Here is a 21,805-nt window from a genome sequence, read left to right on the forward strand (position 1 = left end):
TGAAATAAATAAATAAAATAGAAGGGAAGTTTAAAACAAAGAAATATAAAACCTAGATTGAGAGTCACTCTTAAAGCAAGAAGAAATCCTAATCCTAAGAGAGAGAGAGGGGAGAAGATCTCCCTCTCAACTAAATCTAAATCATTGAAAAATAAAATATGCGAGCTCCCTTTGAATGGATGCATTCCCACACTTTATAACCTCTGGTCTATGCTGTCTGTACTTGGATCTGGGCCAAAAAGGGCTTCAGAATTTGCTGGGGGCGTATTCCGTAAATTCTGATATGTGGCCTCTGTCACGCGTCTGCGTGGGTCACGCGGTCGCGTCATTCGGAGCTTTTCCTTGCCATGCGGTCGCGTCAGTCATGCGACCACGTCATGTGCGTTCTGCTTAAGGCGCGCGGTCGCGTCAGTCATGCGGCCGCGTCGCTGCTGATTCGTGCTTGGCACGCGATCGCGTCGTCCATGCGATCGCGTGAATACCAGTTTCCTTCAAAGCTCCGTTTTGCCTTCTCCTTCCATTTTTGTATGTTTCCTTTTTCATCCTTTAAGTCATTCTGCCTTAGAAAACCTAAAACTACTCAACACACTAATCACGGCATCGAATGGAAATAAAGGTCATTAAAATAATTAATTTTTAAAGCTTAGGAAACATGTTTTTCACAATATGACATAATAAGGAAGGGAAAGTAAAACCATGCAATTAATGTGAATAAGAAGGTGAGGGATTGTATAAATCACTCAAATTAAGCACAAAAGAACTCATGAAATATGGGTTTATCAGTCACCAATTGATCAATTCAAGCTAAGAATGTAAAAAGCTAAATTAAAATCATAAGTCTGAAATACCTCAAATTGCAATGAATATAAAATCAAATCTAACATTGGAAGGTTCATAAACCAAATTGGGAAAATAAGTAATTAACAAGTGAAATAGATAAACCAAAGCACTAGAATAAATAAAAGTAGAAGAGAAACTAAATTAAAGGAACATTAAACCTGGAATGCAGAAGAAGTAATCCTAAAACTAAGAGAAATCCTAAATCCTAAAGCCTAGAGAGAGAAGAGAGCCTCTCTCTCTAGAAACTACATCTAAAACCTCAAATCGTGAGTTATGAATGAATGCTGAATGAATGAATGGATTCCCCCACTTTGTAGCCTCTAATATGTGTTTTCTAGGCCGAAAACTAGGTCAAAAACAGCCCATAAATTGCCCCCAGAGATTTTTGATACGTCTAGCACGCGGCACTGTCACGCGTACACGTCATCCATGCGTACGCGTGGATTGAATTTTTGCCAGGTCACGTGTACGCCGTGATCCACGCGTGCACGTCACCCAACATCTAGACAACTATGACAAATTATATATCATTGCGAAGCCCCAGATGTTAGCTTTCCAATGTAACTGAAACCGCCTTATTTGGACCTTTGTAGCTCAAGTTATGGTCACTTAAGTACGAAGAGGTCAGGCTGGACAGCTTTAGCAATTCCTTCAATTTCTTGTATTCCTTCCACTTTTTCATTCTTCCTTTCCATCCTCTAAGTCATTCCTGCCCTATAAACCTTGAAAACACTTAACACACATATCATGGCATCGAATGGTAATAAGAGAGGATTAAAATTAGCTAAATTAAGACCAAAGAAACATGTTTTCAATCATAGCACAAAATCAGGAAGGAAAATGTAAAACATGCAATTTACATGAATAAGTGTGAGAATAGTGGATAAAATCCACTCAATTAAGCACAAGATGTACCACAAAATAGTGGTCCATCAAATCTTCCCACACTTAAATATTAGCATGTCCTCATGCTAAGCTCAGGAGAAGCTATAAAGGAGTGAAGGGGAATGGTAAAACTTATGAAATACAACCTATTTATATGAATGTAACTAAATGCAAAAATACTTCTACCTACTTGGTTGAAAGTAAACAAATCTTTTAAGAACAATTATGAACTGGATTTCACTAATTCAAATCACAAAATAAAGTACAAGTAAACTTGCAGAAGAAAATAGTTCATGAAAGCCGGGAACAAAGAATCGAGCATCGAACCCTCACCGGAAGTGTATACACTCTAATCACTCAAGTGTTTAAGGTTTGACTCTCTCAATTCTCTACTAACCATGCTTTCTAAGGCTTTCTTTTCTTCTACCAATCAACAAAGAATTAATGCACAGATACACATATCAAGAGGTCTTTTAAGGGTTGTAATGGGGTTAGGGTCAAGGTAGGATTGTATTTGGCCAAGTGGACTAATTAACTTAAACTTTTCCCACCTAACTTAAGACAATCTATGTAATCACAATACAAAATCTAACTACTCATTTACTATGTTTACCACATATTCATGCATCCGATTTTGAGTACAGTACATATGCATTGCTATTGCAATTTACTTTGGGACATTTTGTCCCCTGTTTATTATTTTCTCCCTTTTTTTTCTTTTTTTTCTCCCCTTTTTTTTATTTTTATATTTTTTTCTTTTATTTTTCTCAATGCATATTGATACGTCACCCTTATCCTCGGTTGCACAAAAAGCTCGGCACGTGAGCCAATAATCTCGGCCCCGCATCGGTCACCCAAAATACTCGGTGAGCAAATCTCTGAGGCTGGAGACACAGTAAACAAGCTCGGAACAAGAGCAGATAAGCTCAACCACACCCGTCCGAATAAAAAGACACGTGCATCATAAAGCTCGGTCCCGTATCAGCCGTCCGAAAATCTCGGCACGTGATCAGGACCGAAGCAGCATCACCCAATTAAAAATAAGAAACGTGCCTAGATAGTTTATAGCACCAAAACAGAATATCATAACTAACCTATAAACCAGGACTTATCCACTAACGGGCAAAAGCCAACCCTTATAAAACCTAGCTAATATACTCGGCTAGGGTTCAGGTTCTATCACTCTTATTCACTCACTCTTTTCTGTTAACTCACTCACCGTGAATCACTACTGACTTGAGCGTCGGAGTATCTTGTGCAGGTATTCCCGCCGCGGTGTTTGACTTCCGGCCGACGTCAAGCTCTTCCTCCTCGGTGTCAACTCACTCGGAAGCGCTCAAGCTCGGCCTCCCCAGTGTTCGGACGAATCACTTGGCGCCCACCGTGGGGCCCGAATACATCGAACCCCACTGTTTCCTTTGTTTAGTCTCTTACTTTATTTTGCAGGATTCCCGATCCTCGGACATGGCTGACAAGGAAAATCCACAACTCTCACAGGATGACCTCCTGGCTCAGATTACTGAGCTTCAGGCGGAGGTACGGAGGATAGCTGAGCTCTCAACACAAAACAATGGAGAAAACTCCAAAGGCTCGGCTCAAAGTGCGGCGGACCCTTTAAACGTCATCCCGCCAAAGGAGAAGTTCACCCTTGACAACCCTTTCTCAGAGGAAATCACAAACTACCAGATGCCGAAAAACTTCACGCTGCCCACCGCGCTAGAACCGTACAAGGGGTTCGGCGACCCTCGGGCCCATGTGAAGAAGTTCCAATCAATGATGTTTTTCAACGGCCCTAACAATGAGCCCGTTCTCTGCCGAGCATTCCCCACGTACCTAGATGGTGCTGCGTTGCTATGGTTTTCTAAACTTTCTGCAGGTTCGATCTCATCCTTTGAAGACCTCGCCAGATCATTCATTGATTACTTTGCTGCATCAAGAATCTATGTTCATGGCTCGGACTACCTCGGCACCATCAAACAAGGTCAGCACGAGAGCCTGAAAGACTACATGACCAGATTCGCGGACGCCACTATGGAAATCCAAGACTTGGACCCGGCCGTTCACCTGCACGCTCTCAAAGCTGGCCTCAGGCCTGGCAAATTTCGGGAGACCATTGCCATAACAAAGCCGAAGACGCTAGAGGAATTCCGAGAAAGGGCGGCAGGTCAAATGGAGATCGAAGAACTCCGAGAAGCTCAAAAGCCAGACAAACAACCACATCGGAGAGACGAAGAAAGGACATTCAGATCGCCAAGCAACAGGGACACTAAGAAACCTTCTAAGCCCGCGTCCAAGTACAACACATACACCAGATTCAACACTAGAAGAGAGAACATCATCAGAGAAATCCTCAACGCCAAAATCATAAAGCCACCAGCCCGAGCAGGGAACTACCATGATCAAAGGTTCGTGGACAAGACGAAGCACTGTGCTTTCCACCGGAAGTTCGGTCATGCTACGGATGACTGCATCGTTGCAAAGGACCTCCTAAAAAGGCTAGCACGCCAAGGGCTGCTGGACAAATACGTCGAGACCCGGAAAGGCAGAGGAGGAAACGCGGATAGAGGAGAACATAAACAACCAAAGGCCGACGACAAAAAAGAGAGGACGACTCCTGATCCACCAAGAGGAGTCATCAACCATATATCAGGGGGATTCGCAGGTGGAGGAGAAACAAGCTCGGCCAGGAAGCGAAGCTACAGAGCAATGCTGGCAATCGAAGGAACTATACAACCAAAAAAGGACAAAGAACCAGATGTCACAATATCCTTCAACCAAGCAGACTTCAAATCGGCAAGCCCTAACCTCGATGATCCCGTGGTAATTTCAATCCAGGTCGGAGAACTGTTGGTAAGAAAGACATTGTTAGATCCAGGTAGTAGCGCAGATGTTTTATTTTACTCTACTTTTACAAAGATGAAATTATCAGAAAAATTAATACAGCCCTCCTCCGGAGAGCTAATTGGGTTCTCCGGAGAGAGAGTCCCCATCATGGGACAAATATGGCTAAAGACCACAATGGGAGAAATCCCTATGTCAAAGTCAATCGATATTCAATACCTGATAGTAAACTATTACAGCCCTTACAATATTATACTTGGGAGACCCGCCCTGAATGTATTCAGGGCAGTGGTGTCCACATTACACTTGTGTGTCAAGTTTCCAGTGCAGGGAAACAAGATCGCTACGGTGCATGCCGACCATCAAGAAGCTCGGCAATGCTACAATGCTGGCCTAAAATCAATACAAACAAAACAGGAAGCTCGGTCCCAAGTTCAAGCAATCCACACGTCCACCACCACAGCAACACTAGCCGATCTAGACCCGAGAGAAGACCTCGGCGAAAGACCTCGGCCAATGGACAATCTTCAACAAATAACACTAACGGCAGACGACAAACAATGCACATATGTCGGAGAGGCATTAGAAGGGGCAGACCGAGCAAGACTCATTCACATACTGCGCCAGAACGCCGACCTTTTTGCATGGACACTAGATGACATGCCCAGAATCAACCCAGAAGTCATCTGCCACAAGCTAGCAATCGACAAAACAATCCGACCAGTTGCACAGAAGAAAAGGACCCTCGGAGAGGAGAAAAAACAAGCAGCACTCGAAGAAACTCAGAAGCTCCTCAATGCAGGTTTCATCAAAGAAATTCGCTTCACCACATGGTTGTCCAACGTGGTAATGGTAAGGAAGAGCTCAGGTAAATGGCGCATGTGCGTCGACTTTACAAATTTAAATAAAGCTTGCCCTAAAGATGCATACCCATTGCCTTGCATTGATAAATTAGTTGATAACGCCTCTGGCTTCAAAGCTTTGAGTTTTATGGATGCATACTCTGGCTATAACCAGATTCTAATGCACCCAAAAGACCAAAGCAAAACAGCTTTTATAACAGAGCATGGGAACTTTTGTTACAAGGTAATGCCCTTTGGCCTAAAGAATGCAGGTGCAACATACCAAAGGCTGATGGACAAAGTATTCCAACAGCAGATAGGCCGCAATATGGAGGTCTATGTAGACGACATGGTAGCAAAAACACCTATGCAGGGGTCACACTGCGACGACCTAGTAGAAATCTTCAAACAACTCCGAGCATATAACATGAGACTCAATCCAGACAAATGCGCGTTCGGAGTACAAGGAGGGAAGTTCCTCGGGTTCATGTTGACATCTCGAGGCATCGAGGCCAACCCGGAAAAATGCAAAGCCATACTAAACATGACAAGCCCAAAAACGGTAAAGGAAGTCCAACAACTTGCAGGAAGAATAGCTGCTCTATCACGCTTCCTACCAGCAGTAGCAAGCCGATCTTATAACTTTTTCCAGACATTTTCTAAAGGCAGAAAATTCACCTGGACTGACGAATGTGAGAACGCTTTTACCGAACTTAAACAACACCTCACATCACCACCAATCCTCCAAAGGCCAGAGACAGGTAAGCCACTATATTTATACCTATCAATATCTAACCATGCTATAAGCTCGGTCTTAGTGACAGAAACAGGAAAAAAGCAAAGCCCGGTATACTTCATCAGTAGGGTACTACAACCAACAGAAACAAGGTACCCGAAGATAGAACAACTGGCGCTGGCACTAATCACCACAGCAAGGAGATTACGGCACTACTTCCAAAGCCACACAATCATAGTGCGAACAGACCAACCGCTAAGACAAATACTAACCAGACCCGAGCTCGCCGGCAGATTAATAAAATGGTCGGTCGAGCTCTCCGAGTTCGACATTCAATACGAATCAAGAAAAACACTGAAGTCACAGGTGCTAGCCGACTTCATATCAGAAATGACCAATGACACACATAATACAGAGGTCAGATGGAGCGTACATGTAGATGGAGCATCCAACAAGGAAGGCAGCGGAGCGGGGATACTACTCAAGGAAGGAAACAAAGTGGTGGCCGAGCAATCACTGCAGTTCCGCTTCAACGCAAGCAACAATCAGGCGGAGTACGAAGCCCTACTCGCTGGACTAAAGCTCGCCTTACAACTACAAATACCTCGGATAACAGCCTACTGCGACTCTTCATTAGTGGTACATCAAATAAAGGGCGAATTCCAGGTAAAAGATCCTTTGTTAGAGAAATATTGGCTCGTAACAAAGGATCTAATTTCAAAATTTAAAGAATTTAATATTATCCATGTAAACCGAGAACAAAACACCAGGGCCGATGTGTTATCTAAGTTAGCCACAACTCGGCAAGCCGAAAAGACATCGGCACTGTCCCAGCTAACACTCGACAAACCAAGTTTTGAGCAGGATACAATTTTGAGCATTACACAGGTCCCAGATTGGCGAATACCTTTCCTCAATTATATAAACACAGGCACCATACCAAATAACGAACCAAACTTGCCCCTCTTCCGACGAAGAGCAAGCTTCTATACAGTGCTCGGAAACACCCTATACAGGCGAGGATATTCACAACCACTGCTCAAGTGCATCAGCAAAGAGGAAGCCAAGGAGGTTATGGCTGAAACACATGAAGGAGCCTGTGGCAACCATATTGGCGGCCGAGCACTAGCAGCAAAAATCTTGCGAACAGGTTACTATTGGCCGACGATAAAACAGGACTGCATCACAAAGGTCAAAGCATGTGATAATTGTCAAAAGCACGCCACCCTCTCAGAGACTCCGGCCGAGGAGCTCCATACCATAGAGGTAAGCTGGCCTTTCGATAGGTGGGGATTAGACATCCTCGGACCCTTTCCGAAAGCGCCAGGCCAGGTAAAGTTCCTCTTAGTGTCAATTGACTATTTCTCTAAGTGGATAGAGGCACAACCACTAGCCCACATAACAGCAGAAAAAGTGCGATCTTTTCTATGGAAAAATATCATATGCAGATTCGGTATCCCAAGAGAAGTAATCTCGGATAACGGAAGACAATTTACAGACCATAAGCTCGCCACTTTTCTGACACATTTCAACATCAAACATCACTTCAGCTCAGTTGAGCACCCACAAACTAACGGACAAGTCGAATCAGCTAACAGAATTATCTTGCAGGGATTAAAGAAAAAGCTCGGGCAAGCTAAAGGAGAATGGGCCGACCTCATCCCCGAAATCCTATGGGGTTACAACACCAGCATTCAATCTGCCACAGGGGAAACTCCCTTCAAATTGGTATATGGCGCAGAAGCGCTCATTCCAGTAGAAGTCAGCGTCCCAACGTTAAGAACCGAGCTCTATGATCAGCCAAATAATCAACAAGCTCGGTTAGCCGAATTGGACCTCATAGAAGAAGACAGAGACATCTCCACCATAAAGCAGCGGGCCAGAAAATGATACCTAGAGCAAAGACACCACAAAAGAGTAGCTCATAGGTCATTCAACAATGGAGACCTTGTACTCAGACGAACAGAAGATGCACGGAAACCACCAGCACATGGCAAATTAGCAGCAAATTGGGAAGGACCCTTCCGAGTCCTTCAAAACCTCGGAAAGGGGGCTTACAAACTAGAAACCCTTAGAGGAGAACAACTTCCAGGAACATGGAACGTCTCTTCTCTAAAGAAATATCAGTCTTGACATAGCCTGTATAATAGCGAATGATGGTACTCTTTTTCCCTCCGAAGGTTTTTTCCCAAAACGCAAAGGTTTTACTCGGAAAGGGTTTTAATGAGGCCGGACGCAACAAATCATTGTACCCATACAACTTATGTGCAATCAAAACAGTTCCCGTTTTGACAGTTAGCATACGTTCCAGTCAGTAAACATTTCAAGTATCCGAGCATAATCCTCGGAACCCTAACATCACAAGCCAAGTTTTTTCCAATGAACAAACTAATCTGAGCTTCATACTCAGAATTCAACATACGCATACCGAGCACAATACTCGGACAAGTAAAAAACTAACACCTTTTTCTCTACTATGCATTCCAATAAATGAACATTTAAAAATTAATCCGAGCTCTATACTCGGAGAGAAACGCGCACGTTCCGAGCATGATTCTCGGAGAAGAAGAAGATAAACAAAATATTTCGAGCGAATCCTAAGGGATTACTTTACCATAACCCTTATATTTGAGCTACTGCTCTCTTTACCAACAATCATCAAACGCAAACACACATATAATTGCAATCACGGCACAACATATGATTCTCATTACGATTGTAGGAGCACCATATTTTATAAAAGCCAAAGCTATAAATCACAACATTAGAGCGCCCGCTCTCATTTTTAAACAACTTCGTTCAAAAGAAATGGCTTATACATACATTTCATCATCATACTCAAAATACCAGAGAGCCATCATTAAGCCGAGCTATAAGCTCGGAAGCCAGAGTATCATCAAAATATTCAGGAAACACCCAAAAAGACAAAACAAGAAAATTCTACAAAACAATACTACACACAAAGTCCACAAACTTAACACCTATTCAATTTTGTCACCAATACTAGATCCCTCGCCCTCATCAGCAGCGGCGGCCTCATCGTCCACAAGTTGCCCACCCACAACCACTTTCGTCGCATCAAGCTTATCAACGTCTGACTCAGGAAATAATACACGGACTTGAGAAGCGGCACGCTCAAATCCCTGTGCAAAAGCCTCATAGACTTCGGCTTGCAACTCTTTAATCCGCAACCCTAAACGATCATTTTCAACCTTAGCAGCTTTCACCTCCTCTACAGATGAAAGCCGAAGGCGTTTCTCCTCAGACAAATCAGCAGACAGCTCTGTGATGGTCCTCTCTTTCTCCTCCAAAGCCAGGGAGAGCTTGGTAACATCCATAGCAGACTTATTTTCCTTCTCAAGGGCAAGCTCCTCAGCACGACCAACAGCCACTATGCGCGCACCAATCACCTGAGAAAAGAGAAAACAAATCATAACAGCATCAACAACATTAACATACAAAAACAAACTACAACTCTTACCTGTAGAAAACGGCTGACTCCTACATGCCCGATGTCCTCAATCATCTTCATATCGTCCGGAAAGCAGCAGAGCTCATCCGCCATAACAGAAAAAGGATACAACTTACCCCATAAAGACCGACTATGTACATCCTCTGAATACCCATGCAGTTTCTTCTGAGACTCATAAGCAGACTCCACTCGCTGAAGCTCCATAGAAGACTCTCCCTCCTTCAGATAAGCCTCAGCAATCTTCTCTTTCGAAAGACCCCTCTTTCGTTTAGACTTAAGGGCAGGCTCCGGCTGAGTCACAAGACCTTTATCAGCATTGGTAGCCGAACTTTCTTTTTCAGCTTTCCTCCGCTGACTAAAGAATGACTTCAGACCAGCAGTAGTAATCGTAGGCGCCTTGTCACCTGCACAGAGAACCAACAGAGTAAGAACAAACTAGGGCAAAACAGATGAACAAAGCAAAAACTACTAATTTACCTAGATATCTCAGAACCGCCTCTCTATCAAGATCCCATTTTAACAACTCGGACACAGATAGTAACCCCCTTGGGCCCAACTTCTCAAACAGAAATTCCATCACAAGTTGATCCTCAACAGACCTATCATCCACGTCTAAGGCTTGCACAGGTTCGGAACACCAGTATAGAGGGAACTTCTCAACAAGAAACTCATTTAGATAGAATGGAAACTCCTCGGGTACACTCCTCACTTTGACATACATGGTTTTGAAATCCTTAAAAGAAGATTTATAAAGACCAAAGATAGCGCGGCGGGGGTAGCTACTAAGATTGACCCAAAGACCCCGATTAACCCCTTTAGCCTGAAACAAAGAGAAGAACAAACGAAGAGAGGGCGGCTGCTCAAGGAATTCCATCAAAATCTCAAACGCCCTGACAAATCCCCAGGAATTAGGGTGAAGCTGGCTCGGAGCACAATTTAACCAATATAAGACGCCACATTCAAACTCAGTGAAGGGAAGTCTAACTCCTAGTTCGGTAAATAAGCAACTATACATATAGAAAAAAGCCCAATCACTACGACAATGGAAGACACGATCATCAGCATCACAGGGCAGTATCTCTATCTTAATCTCACCTCCACTTTTAACCCAAACATTAGAACCCAGCACTTCAACAGACTCCTTATCACTAAACTGAGAAACATAACCCCTAACCTTAGTATCAACCCAATTATAGCGATCACCCCCAACAGCCTCAACCTTCTCTTCTTCCATGGAAAGAGCACAAAACAAAAATGAGATAGGGAGAGGGAAGGAAAACGCAAATCAGCACTCACCTTTTTTGCTCATTCTCTCCAAATTGCAGAAATCACCAACACAGAAAAAGAGACAATGAGAAACAAAGGCAACCAAGTTTATTGCAAGGAAGCAGTTACATATGAAACGTTGCCCTTTAATCAAAACCATCAAAAACCCACGATCAGCAATCTGCAAATCAGACGGTCAGGGATTCCTTGGAACGCGCGAGCACAATCAAATCAATCACTCATGAGGGCGCGAAAAATCAGAGTAACCATTTAATGCATTTAATGCTACAAAAAACGCTTCAAAACCAACACCCCACTAAGATGAGCTCGGGGGCTCCAGGGACCACATATGAGACATAGTCAGCAACCGAGGATTCAGCACTCTTGGTCCAAAAGCTCGCCTTAGTCTTGTCCGTACCAAGGCAAGCTTGGGGGCTATGATACGTCACCCTTATCCTCGGTTGCACAAAAAGCTCGGCACGTGAGCCAATAATCTCGGCCCCGCATCGGTCACCCAAAATACTCGGTGAGCAAATCTCTGAGGCTGGAGACACAGTAAACAAGCTCGGAACAAGAGCAGATAAGCTCAACCACACCCGTCCGAATAAAAAGACACGTGCATCATAAAGCTCGGTCCCGTATCAGCCGTCCGAAAATCTCGGCACGTGATCAGGACCGAAGCAGCATCACCCAATTAAAAATAAGAAACGTGCCTAGATAGTTTATAGCACCAAAACAGAATATCATAACTAACCTATAAACCAGGACTTATCCACTAACGGGCAAAAGCCAACCCTTATAAAACCTAGCTAATATACTCGGCTAGGGCTCAGGTTCTATCACTCTTATTCACTCACTCTTTTCTGTTAACTCACTCACCGTGAATCACTACTGACTTGAGCGTCGGAGTATCTTGTGCAGGTATTCCCGCCGCGGTGTTTGACTTCTGGCCGACGTCAAGCTCTTCCTCCTCGGTGTCAACTCACTCGGAAGCGCTCAAGCTCGGCCTCCCCAGTGTTCGGACGAATCACATATGATTGAATTATTGAATGCATGAACATGTTCTAAACATTTCTTTCACATTTTCATAAAGAAGTTTAACATACTTAATTTCCAAAACCAAACGTTTCCAAACCCACTTTTCCCACACTTAATTCATGAGCACTCTCACTAGTCTAAGCTAACCAAGGATTCAAATTAAGGACATTATTATTTTCTACTTAGAGTTAGTGATGTGCTAAAGTAAAGAACAAAGGGGTATAATAGGCTCAACATTGGTTTGCAAAGGATAATAAAAGGGTAAGACCATATGGGTATGTAAGCTCAGTGAAACAAAGGCCTCAATCATATAAGTGCATGCATACATTAAACAATGGAAATATAGAATTAAGCAAGACAAAGATCACAATTTTAGAGAGAACAACACACACCAAAAATAAAATATTGGTTGATAGAATGCAACGAATTCAAATAGGCTCAAAATCTCACAGGTTTTGTGTGTTCGAACTCTAAACCATGTTCCAGTATAATATTCCTTTAAGCAAGTTTATCAAAAATTTTAAATCAAATTAGTGAAATGTTATAAAAAGTTTCTTGAAAAAGAAAATATTACTTTAACCAAGTGGTGGTAAATATGCACAAAATCAAATAAATATGCAATCAAACATGCAATTGCAACAATGAACAAACAAAGAAAATAAAACATTGCTGTTGAGAAGGAAATAACTAACCCACAAAAGTCGGTATCGATCTCCCCACACTTAAAGATTGCACCGTTCTCGGTGCATGCTGATATGTGCAAGTGGATGGGCGGCTCCAACTGACGCTTTTCCCCATAGATTGTGCAGATGGACTTGTCTGTCGCCCCCTTGAGAAGTTTCTCTTTTTCTTTCCAGGTGGCCATCCTAAAAGAAGAGGAAAATAAGAAGATAGAAAATAGATAAAATATGGGTAGGTTAATGCAAATAATGAGGGTCTCAATTATATGGTAGCTACAACATGTAAGTGAGAAAACAGTAGAAGCAAATGGCATATCAATAGTGCAAAAAAAATTGCAACAAATGGGGGAGAGGGAGTGGGTAATACAAGATAGTATAAGTGCACATCAATGAAAATAGAATGCAAGTATCATAAAAGAATAGCATTGAATTATGAATAATAATACCCAATCAGAATAAAACAAGTCATGAAGCACCAGAATAATTCAAGAAAAGATGCAACAGTTGAATAAGAAAATTTAACACCAATGGAAAAATAATAAATATACAAAAGAAAATAAAAATATGCACAAAATTAAAATACAATGAATGAAAGTAAATAAATTAAGTAAAATAGAATGAAAGTGAATAAGGATGAGAAGAAAGTGAGAAAGGAAGAAGAAGAGAGTAAGAAAAGAGGAGGAAAGAAGGAGAAAGGAGAGAAGAAAGGAGAAAGGAATAAAAAACGGGACGCGACGCGCGCTCGGGCATCACGCGCACGTGTGAAAATAGAGACGGCCATGCGACGCGTAAGCATCACCCATGCATACGCATGGGTGGCCAAAAGTGCAAACTGACGCGTGCCTTCTCGCACTACTCCAGCACCATGGCCACACAACTCTCTGTTCAATATGCTTTTTACGCCGATTTTCATTCCCATGCGTACGCGTCACTGACGCTTATGCGTGGGTTGAACTTTTCTGCGGGGGACGCGTACGCGTGAGGTACGCGTACGTGTGGCGTGGCTTGTGCGCCACGCACCCCCTCCCGCGCATCTCTCGCGCAACTCTCTGTTCATTGGCGCATATACATACGACGCGCGTGCGTCAATCCCTTTTTTTTAATGCATGAAAAATGCAGAATGCAGATGATTATACAGAAATTATGAATGAACACTGATGAAAATAAAATGAAAGATCATACCATGGTGGGTTGTCTCCCACCTAGCACTTTTAGTTATTGTCCTAAAGTTGGACATTTGGTGAGCTCGTTGTCATGGAGGCTTGTGCTTGAACTCATCTTGGAATCCCCACTAGTGTTTGTAATTCCAATAGCCTCTGGGATCCCACACTAGTTGCATAAAGCCTTCAAGCAAGTTAAAGCAAGTGACAAGGCCCCAAGAGTGTTGAATGCTAGAATGAATTCCGGGGTCCCAAACCTTACTTTTGCACCCGTCTTCTTGTTGATCATCATTTTTTCCACTTGGGTGGTGAGCAATCGGAATTCTCACTGAGACACCCAAACAACCTTCTAGACCCACTCAATTGAGAATTATACCACCCTTTGTACTTCAATTTGGAGCATGCAACCATATTGAACCTTGCATGACAACTCTTACCCCTAACCATCTCCCTCTTACTCTTATAGCCACAAAGAGCTCTAAGCTGACCATCTGTCTCAAGTAAACCATATTCAAGTGGGAAAGCAAAGGTCAAGGATAAGAATTTTACCCACTTGAATGTTGTATTGGATGGTAATGGCTTTGGGGGAGAGGTCTCCAACAGCTTTGGCAAGGTGATTTCAAGCTCCATTCCCTCGTGCAATCCCTTGGCAACTTCCACCTCTTTGCGAGCTTCTTCAGTTTCAACCTCTTCCTCTTGGTAGCTTTCTTCCAATTCAATCTCTTCTTCATTACTTACCAATGGCATGGGAGGTTGTGCTTCTTCTTCTTTAATCCCCATCTTTTGATCAACCTCTGCAAAGTCTTCAACCATGATATGTCTCAGAGGTTGTACAACCTCTTCAACATCAACATCAAACACCTTGAAAGGAGGCTCTATGACTGGACTTCCCCATGGAGGTTCTGCATCTCCCAAGTCTTCAACCACTTCTTCCTCTTCAATAATTACTGCTTTATCCAGTTATTTTAGTATAAAATCGTACTCATCCTTGATGATTTCCTTTCCATGACAACTCTTTTCAACTATTTCTTCATCTTCAAGTACAAAATCCAGCTCCTCCTTGTTGACTTCCACCTCTTGACAACTTCCTTCAAGGGTCTCTCCTACCTCTACCTTTAGGGCCTCCTCTAGCTTCTTATGAAGTATGAATTCGCGAAGACGAACCCTTCTCTCTTGTTCCATGTCAATAGCATGACTGGAATCATCTTACTCTTGGATTGATGGATGTGGGTGCTCTTCCATGGAGGGTGGTGATGGGATGAGAAGATCATTATGTGGTTGAAAAGGAAGCGCACTAGAGTTTGAGGGCTGAATATTGGAGGTAGAGGGTTGATTCATGTGGGATATAAGATTTTGGAGTATAGAGGTGAGACCAATGATGTTAGAGATTAGTGTGTTGTTATCCAATGGAGGTTGGGGTGGATAGGAGGGTTCAATTGTTGGGAAAAAGGGCTCATAATACGGAGGTGGTTCTTCTTGATAAAGATATGGAGATGGTGAATATTGAGGTGGTGGTTCTGGGTGTGGTTCATATGGTGGTTGGTGTGGTGGATAAGGATTAGGGTCATATGGAGGTGAATGGTGGAAAGGGGCTTGTGAGTATGGTGGTTCAGAGTTATGTTGAGGAGGGGGTTCATAAGCATATGGTGGGGCTTGTTGGTAACTACAAGGGGTCCACCATATTCATCATTTTGGTACGCTCCCTGGAATGGCTCTTGACCATAGTAATTTGGTGGAGGTGGTTTGTCACGAAAGGGTCCACCATAACTATTGTCTTGGTATGCATCACAGAATGGTTGTTGGTTATAGCGCATTGGAGGGGGTTGTTGCCAAGAGGGTTAATCAAATCCTTGTGGCTCCTCCCATCTTTGATTCTTCCAACCTTGATGTCTGTTCTCATTATAGCTTCCATTCCTTACAACAACATTGGAACCAAACTTAAAGCCAGAGGGGTGAGAATTCATAGTAGCAAAAGAAATAAAAACTAATAGAAATTAATGAAAATAAACACCTAAAACTAGAAACACTAACAAAGAAACAAAAAAGCAAATATTTACAATAACCAATAATAAGGCACACATTTGCAATTCCCCGGCAACGGCGCCATTTTGACGAACAGATTTTCTGTCAGTAAAGAATTCACAAATAAGTTCTCGTTGCAAGTATAGTTTCTAAACTAACAATAATCCTTTCGTACAAAAGTTTGGTTGTCACAAGTAACAAACCCCTAATAAAATTTGATAACCGAAGTATTTAAACCTCGGGTCATCTCTCAAGGAATTGCAAAGAGGTGTATTTATTATTGGTTATGGAAGATTATCTTTTTGGGGTTTTTGAATAATGAACAGGAAAAGTAAATTGTAAGAATTAAAGTAATAACTAATAAAGCTCTTAGCAGGGTATGAGAACTGGAAATCCCATCCTAGTTATCCTTATCAATTGTGATGAGAATTGTTCATTATTCCCACTTAGTTAACCCTTACTAAATAAAAGAAAGTCAAGTGGACTAATCAATTTGATTCCTCAAGTCCTAGTCAACTCCTAAGGAAAGACTAGCTTTAGAGGGATCCAAATCAACCAGCAAATTCCAATTATCAATCAACAAAGGAGTTTGATAACTCAAGTGTCACCAATTGATCAATTCAAGCTAAAAATGTAAAAAGCTAAATTAAAATCATAAGTCTGAAATACCTCAAATTGCATTGAATATAAAATCAAATATAACATTGGAAAGTTCATAAACCAAATTGGGAAAATAAGTAATTAACAAGTGAAATAGATAAACCAAAGCACTAGAATAAATAAAAGTAGAAGAGAAACTAAATTAAAGGAACATTGAACCTGGAATGCAGAAGAAGTAATCCTAAAACTAAGAGAAATCCTAAATCCTAAAGCCTAGAGAGAGGAGAGAGCCTATCTTTCTAGAAACTACATCTAAAACCTAAAATTGTGAATTATGAATGAATGCTGAATGAATGGATTCCCCCACTTTGTAGCCTCTAATCTGTGTTTTTTGGGCTGAAAACTGGGTCAAAAACAGCCCAAAAATCGCCCCCAGCGATATCTGATACGTCCAACACGCGGCACTGTCACGCGTACGCATCTTCCACGCGTACGCGTGGATTGAATTTTTGCCAGGTCATGCGTACGCGTGATCCACGCGTGCGCATCGCCCAACCGCCAGGCAACTATGGAAAATTATATATCTTACGAAGCCCTGGATGTTAGTTTTCCAACGCAACTGGAACCGCCTCATTTGGACCTCTATAGCTCAAGTTATGGTCAGTTAAGTACGAAGAGGTCAGGCTGGACAGCTTTAGCAATTCCTTCAATTTCTTGTATTCCTTCCACTTTTTCATTCTTTCTTTCCATCCTCTAAGCCATTCCTGCCCTATAAACCTTGAAAACACTTAACACACATATCATGGCATAGAATGGTAATAAGAGAGGATTAAAATTAGCTAAATTAAGACCAAAGAAACATGTTTTCAATCATAGTACAAAATCTGGAAGAAAAATATAAAACATGCAATTTACATGAATAAGTGTGAGAATAGTGTATAAAATCCACTCAATTAAGCACAAGATGTACCACGAAATAGTGGTGCATCAAATGCCCAAGAACTACCTCCTTTCTGGCGTTCAACGCCCCAAGGAGATTCAAGCCAGTGTTGAACGCCCAATCACCCCCTTTGGGGTGTTCAACGCCCACCAAGAAGCATAAGGAAGCGTGGATCAACCCTCTAATGGGCATTCAATACCCATCCCTCAAGCTGGACACCAAGCTCAGCCCAAGCACTTAACCAAAGTGGGCCCAAAAGTGGACTTTTGCACCTCTAGTCTAGTCTATCATATTTTTGTTCTTCATAGTTATTAGGTTATTATATATATAGGAGAAGATCACCCTTGTTGAGGATCTTCCTTCAACCCGATCTTTTGCCCTTTTGCATGTTTACTACTACTTTCTGTAAGTTATGAGCTACTAAACCTCCTAAGTTAGGGTTAGGAGCTCTGCTGACTCTCATGGATTAATAATATTACTGTTTTTATATCAATACACATTTGATTCCATACTCTTGTGCATTTTTCGTTCTTCATCTCATGAATTGAGGATGAACTGTGACATTCATCCTTGTTCTACATGGGTTCCGTGTGAGTCTTGACTCGGATAGCATTGAACCACAGCTAGAGAGTGCACTGCGGATTCCAAGAGCGTACCTAGGAGACTTTGGATTAGTGACATAAAATCCCGTTGACCATGGGTTACTGAGGTCTCTGTGGTGTTAAGGCTAGAGTCAGAAAAGAAGCATTCCCTGATCCGGAAGATCCGACCTTGTCTGTGGCATTTTGAGTAGGATTGCGAAGGGGAATGGATTGCTTAGGTCTTCACCTTCGGCCCTAGTGGGAAGCCATGAGTTAACTTTATGAGAGGACATGAGTTGCTCGGATATGGTTTAGAAGAGATTAACTTGATGAGAGAACATGAGTTAGTCACTTACGGCTGCCATTGAATGAATCATTCATTGTTGAAGTAGACAGTAAGAAAAGTTAATCCAGAAAGAATACGTATCTCCGAAGCCTTAACTGAATCTCTATCATTGTTTTCACATTAATCTGGTATTTTGTTTCCTATAATTTTCATTTATGCTTTCAAACAAACAACCATCTTTTCTAATCGCCTGACTAATATCTACAAGATAGCCATTGCTTGCTCAATTCGACAATCTCCGTGGGATTCAACCCTCACTCACCTGAAGTATTACTTGGATGACCCGGTGCATTTGCCGGTTCATCTATGCGAAACTTGCGGATTCAATTTCGCGCACCAAGTTTTTGGCGCCATTGCCGGGGATTATTCGAGATTGACAAGCTATCGGACTATCTTGTTGCTTAGGTTAGGTACTTTTTACGGTTTAGTTACTTTTTTGATTGTGTCTTTTGTTTTCCTTTCCAAAAAAAAATTCAAAACCTTTTCTTTTCTTAAGTAATCTTTGTCTTTTATTTGAGTCTCATTCAGTTTTTAAGTTTGTATCCCGTCTGTTTTCATCTTTTTTTTTTAATTTACGAAAATTGTTCTTGAGTGTTCTTCATTGTGTTCGAATTGTTCTTGATATTTTTCTTTGTTTGATTTAAAAATCTTTAAAGTTTGGTGTCTTTTAGTTGTTTTTCCTTTAATTTTTGAAAATTAGTGTCATTTGATCTTAAATTTTTAAGTTTGGTGTATCTTAGTTGTTTTTCTTTTTCTTTAAAATTCGAAAATCCAAAAAAAAAATATCTCTTTTATCTTTGTTCAAATTTTCGAAATCCTAGCTATCTTTTCTTATCTTGATTTAAAAATTCTAAGTTTGGTGTTTTCTTGTTAGTAAAGTTTAAATTTTAATTTCAAATCTTATCTTTTCAAATCTTTTTCAATTCTTTATCTTATCTTTTGTTTATCTTTCTTTAAATTTCAAATATATTATCTTATTTTAATTTCAAATTTCAAAATCAAATCTTTTCAAATTTCGAAATCTTTTCAAATCTTTATCATATCTTTTTACTTTACATCTTCAAAATTTTAAATTTCCAAATTCTTATCTTTTTAATTCTTTATCTTATCTTTCTTTTTAAATTTTAAAAACTTACTTATCTTATCTTCTTTTTAAATTTAAAACTTTTAAACTTTAATTCTCTACTTTCTTTTAAAATTGAATTTCAAAATCAAATCTTTTATTTTCAATTCTTGTTGGTTAATTAGTTACTTGTTTTACCTTATTCTCTTTCTATTTCTTTTCTCTTTCTTCTTTTTTGAAAATTTCATCTCTCTTTCCCTCTCTATTTTCGAAAATATCTCCTATTTTCTCTCTATTGATTTTTGACAACTATCCTTATTAAAGGACATCTTCTTTTCTTTTTCTCTTGACCTATCTCTCTAATAAAGAACCTCTATACTCTGACATAGAGAATCCTTTCTTCTTCTCTTCTTGCATTCTTTTTTCTTGTTTATGAGCAGGAACAGGGATAAAGAACCTCTCTTTGATCTCGATCCTGAACCTGAGAGGACTCTAAGGAGGCGTTTACAACAAGTTAGAGCCCAATACTCTGGAGGAAACCTCACGGAGCTCTTTGAACAAGAAGCAGAGAATACAGAAATGGTAGCCAATCTCAATGAGAAAAGAGATTCAAGGAAGGTCCTAGGTGACTTTACTGCACTCACTTCTAATTTCTATGGGCGCAGCATCTCTATACCTGCCATTAGTGCAAATAATTTTAAGCTGAAGCCTCAACTGGTCACTCTAGTTCAAGAGAACTGCCAGTTTCATGGACTTCCACAGAAAGATCCCAACAGATTCATCTCTGATTTCTTGCAGATCTGTAATACTGTCAAGACTAATGAAGTGGATCCAGAGATTTACAAGCGTATGCTTTTCCCTTTTGCTGTAAGGGACAGAGCAAGGTTATGGCTGGATTCTCAGCCTAAGGAAAGCCTAGACTCTTGGAAGAAGGTGGTCAATGCATTTTTGACCAAGTTCTTTCCACCTCAGAAGCTGAGCAAGCTTAGGGTGGAAGTTCAAACCTTCAGACAGAAAGAGGATGAATCCCTCTATGAAGCATGGGAGAGGTACAAGTAACTGATCAGAAAGTGCCCTCCTAACATGATTTCAGACTGGACCATGCTAGAAATCTTCTATGATGGCCTCCCTGAACTGTCCAAGATTGCATTAGACCACTCTGCTGGTGGATCACTCCACTTGAAAAAAATGTCTCTGAGAGGAACACTGTGAACAATGGGGTAGCTCAGAAAAGAGGAGTGATGAGAGAACTTTTGTGTGGTCTAGAAATTTGCGGATAAATCCTCGTTGCAAGTATAGTTTCTAAACCTTCAAAAGTCCTTTCACACAAACGTTTTGGGTGTCACAAGTAACAAACCCCTTAAAAATTGTTAATCGAGTATTCAAACCTCGGGTCGTCTTCTCAAGGAATTGCAGGGAGGTATGTTCTTATTATTGGTTATGAGTCTTGTAAATTGGGGTTTTGGAAGTAAGGTGGGAATATGTTATATGACAAGTAAAATAAAATAATAATAATAAAATCTCTTGGCAAAGCATAAGAATTGGAATTTCTATCCTAGTTATCCGTATCAGGTGTGAAGAGAATTGGGTTTTAATCCCACTTGGTCATCCTTTATTAAACAAAGGAAGGTTAAGTGGACTGATCAGCTTGATTCTCAAGTCCTAGTCAACTCCTGTGGAGAGACTAGTGTTAGAGCAATCCTAGCTCAAGCAAAATCTGCCAATTTTAATCACTTGCTGAGTTTGATAACTCAAGTATTACCAATCACTTGACCAAAGCCAAAAGGGAGAAAAATATCTAAATTAAATTGAAAGCAATCTTAAACAGAGCATCAATATAAATAAAGCAAAGCAATCTTAAATCTGAAAATACCTCAAATAAAATACATTCAAAGTAGTAAAATCTAATATGGAAAAGTTCATAAGCCAATTGGAAAAATAAATAAAAATAAAGAACTTAGGATTGAGAGTCGCTCCTAAAACTAAGAGAAATCCTAAATCCTAATCCTAAGAGAGAGGAGAGAACCTCTCTCTCTAAAAACTATATCTACTCCTAAAATTGTGAATTATGAGAGCCTCCTCATGAATGGATGCATTTCCACACTTTATAGCCTCTAGTATGTGTTTTCTGGGCCACAAACTGGGTCAAAAACAGTTCAGAATTCGCTGGTTTCGAATTTTGCCACGCTGGTTTTTCGTCACTGCAACGCGGCCGCATGGATCACGCGGTCGCGTCGCCTAGCGTCAAAGGAACCATAGCATATTATATATCAAATCGAAGCCCCAGACGTTAGCTTTCCAACGTAACTGGAACCGTATCATTTGGACCTCTGTAGCTAAAGTTATAGCCGTTTGAGTGCAGAAAGGTCAGGCTGGACAGCTTAGCAATTTCTCCAACTTCTTGCATTCCTTCCACTTTTGCATGCTTCCTTTCTATCCTCTGAGCCATTCCTGCCCTGTAATCTCTGAAATCACTTAACACACATATCAAGG

General features: G+C 41.1%; 2 protein-coding genes and 1 non-coding gene across 3 annotated transcripts; 1 reads left to right on the forward strand and 2 right to left on the reverse strand.

The window, feature by feature from the left end:
• Positions 1-3,189: 3,189 nt before the first annotated feature.
• Positions 3,190-8,034, forward strand: LOC148565744 (uncharacterized). The gene is made up of 2 exons (XM_088487223.1): positions 3,190-5,368; positions 5,681-8,034. Exons 1-2 carry the CDS (start codon positions 3,190-3,192, stop codon positions 8,032-8,034), a joined length of 4,533 nt encoding a protein of 1,510 aa, XP_088343349.1.
• A 1,091-nt stretch (positions 8,035-9,125) lies between these two features.
• LOC148565745 (uncharacterized) lies at positions 9,126-9,820 on the reverse strand. The gene is made up of 2 exons (XM_088486571.1): positions 9,626-9,820; positions 9,126-9,554 (listed from the first exon to the last, which is right to left on the reverse strand). The coding sequence occupies exons 1-2, from the start codon at positions 9,818-9,820 to the stop codon at positions 9,126-9,128; spliced, it is 624 nt and encodes a 207-aa protein (XP_088342697.1).
• A 10,473-nt stretch (positions 9,821-20,293) lies between these two features.
• Positions 20,294-20,402, reverse strand: LOC148565746 (small nucleolar RNA R71). Its single transcript, XR_015885372.1, has one exon. It is a non-coding gene; the product is annotated as a small nucleolar RNA R71 (small nucleolar RNA).
• Positions 20,403-21,805: the final 1,403 nt, after the last annotated feature.

This window comes from Arachis ipaensis, chromosome B5, assembly GCF_059453495.1.
Source record: "Arachis ipaensis isolate K30076 ecotype BB chromosome B5, ASM5945349v1, whole genome shotgun sequence".
Classification (NCBI taxonomy): domain Eukaryota; kingdom Viridiplantae; phylum Streptophyta; class Magnoliopsida; order Fabales; family Fabaceae; genus Arachis; species Arachis ipaensis.

Bases quoted from the DNA above. Each gene is read 5' to 3' on its own strand.
- LOC148565745 (XM_088486571.1), bottom strand. From the start codon at position 9,820: ATGGAGCTTCAGCGAGTGGAGTCTGCTTATGAGTCTCAGAAGAAACTG. The intron at 9,555-9,625 runs GTAAGAGTTGTA...CTCTTTTCTCAG, and splicing joins GAGTCAGCCGTTTTCTACAG to GTGATTGGTGCGCGCATAGT.
- LOC148565744 (XM_088487223.1), top strand. From the start codon at position 3,190: ATGGCTGACAAGGAAAATCCACAACTCTCACAGGATGACCTCCTGGCT. The intron at 5,369-5,680 runs GTTTCATCAAAG...TAAAGAATGCAG, and splicing joins TCAGAAGCTCCTCAATGCAG to GTGCAACATACCAAAGGCTG.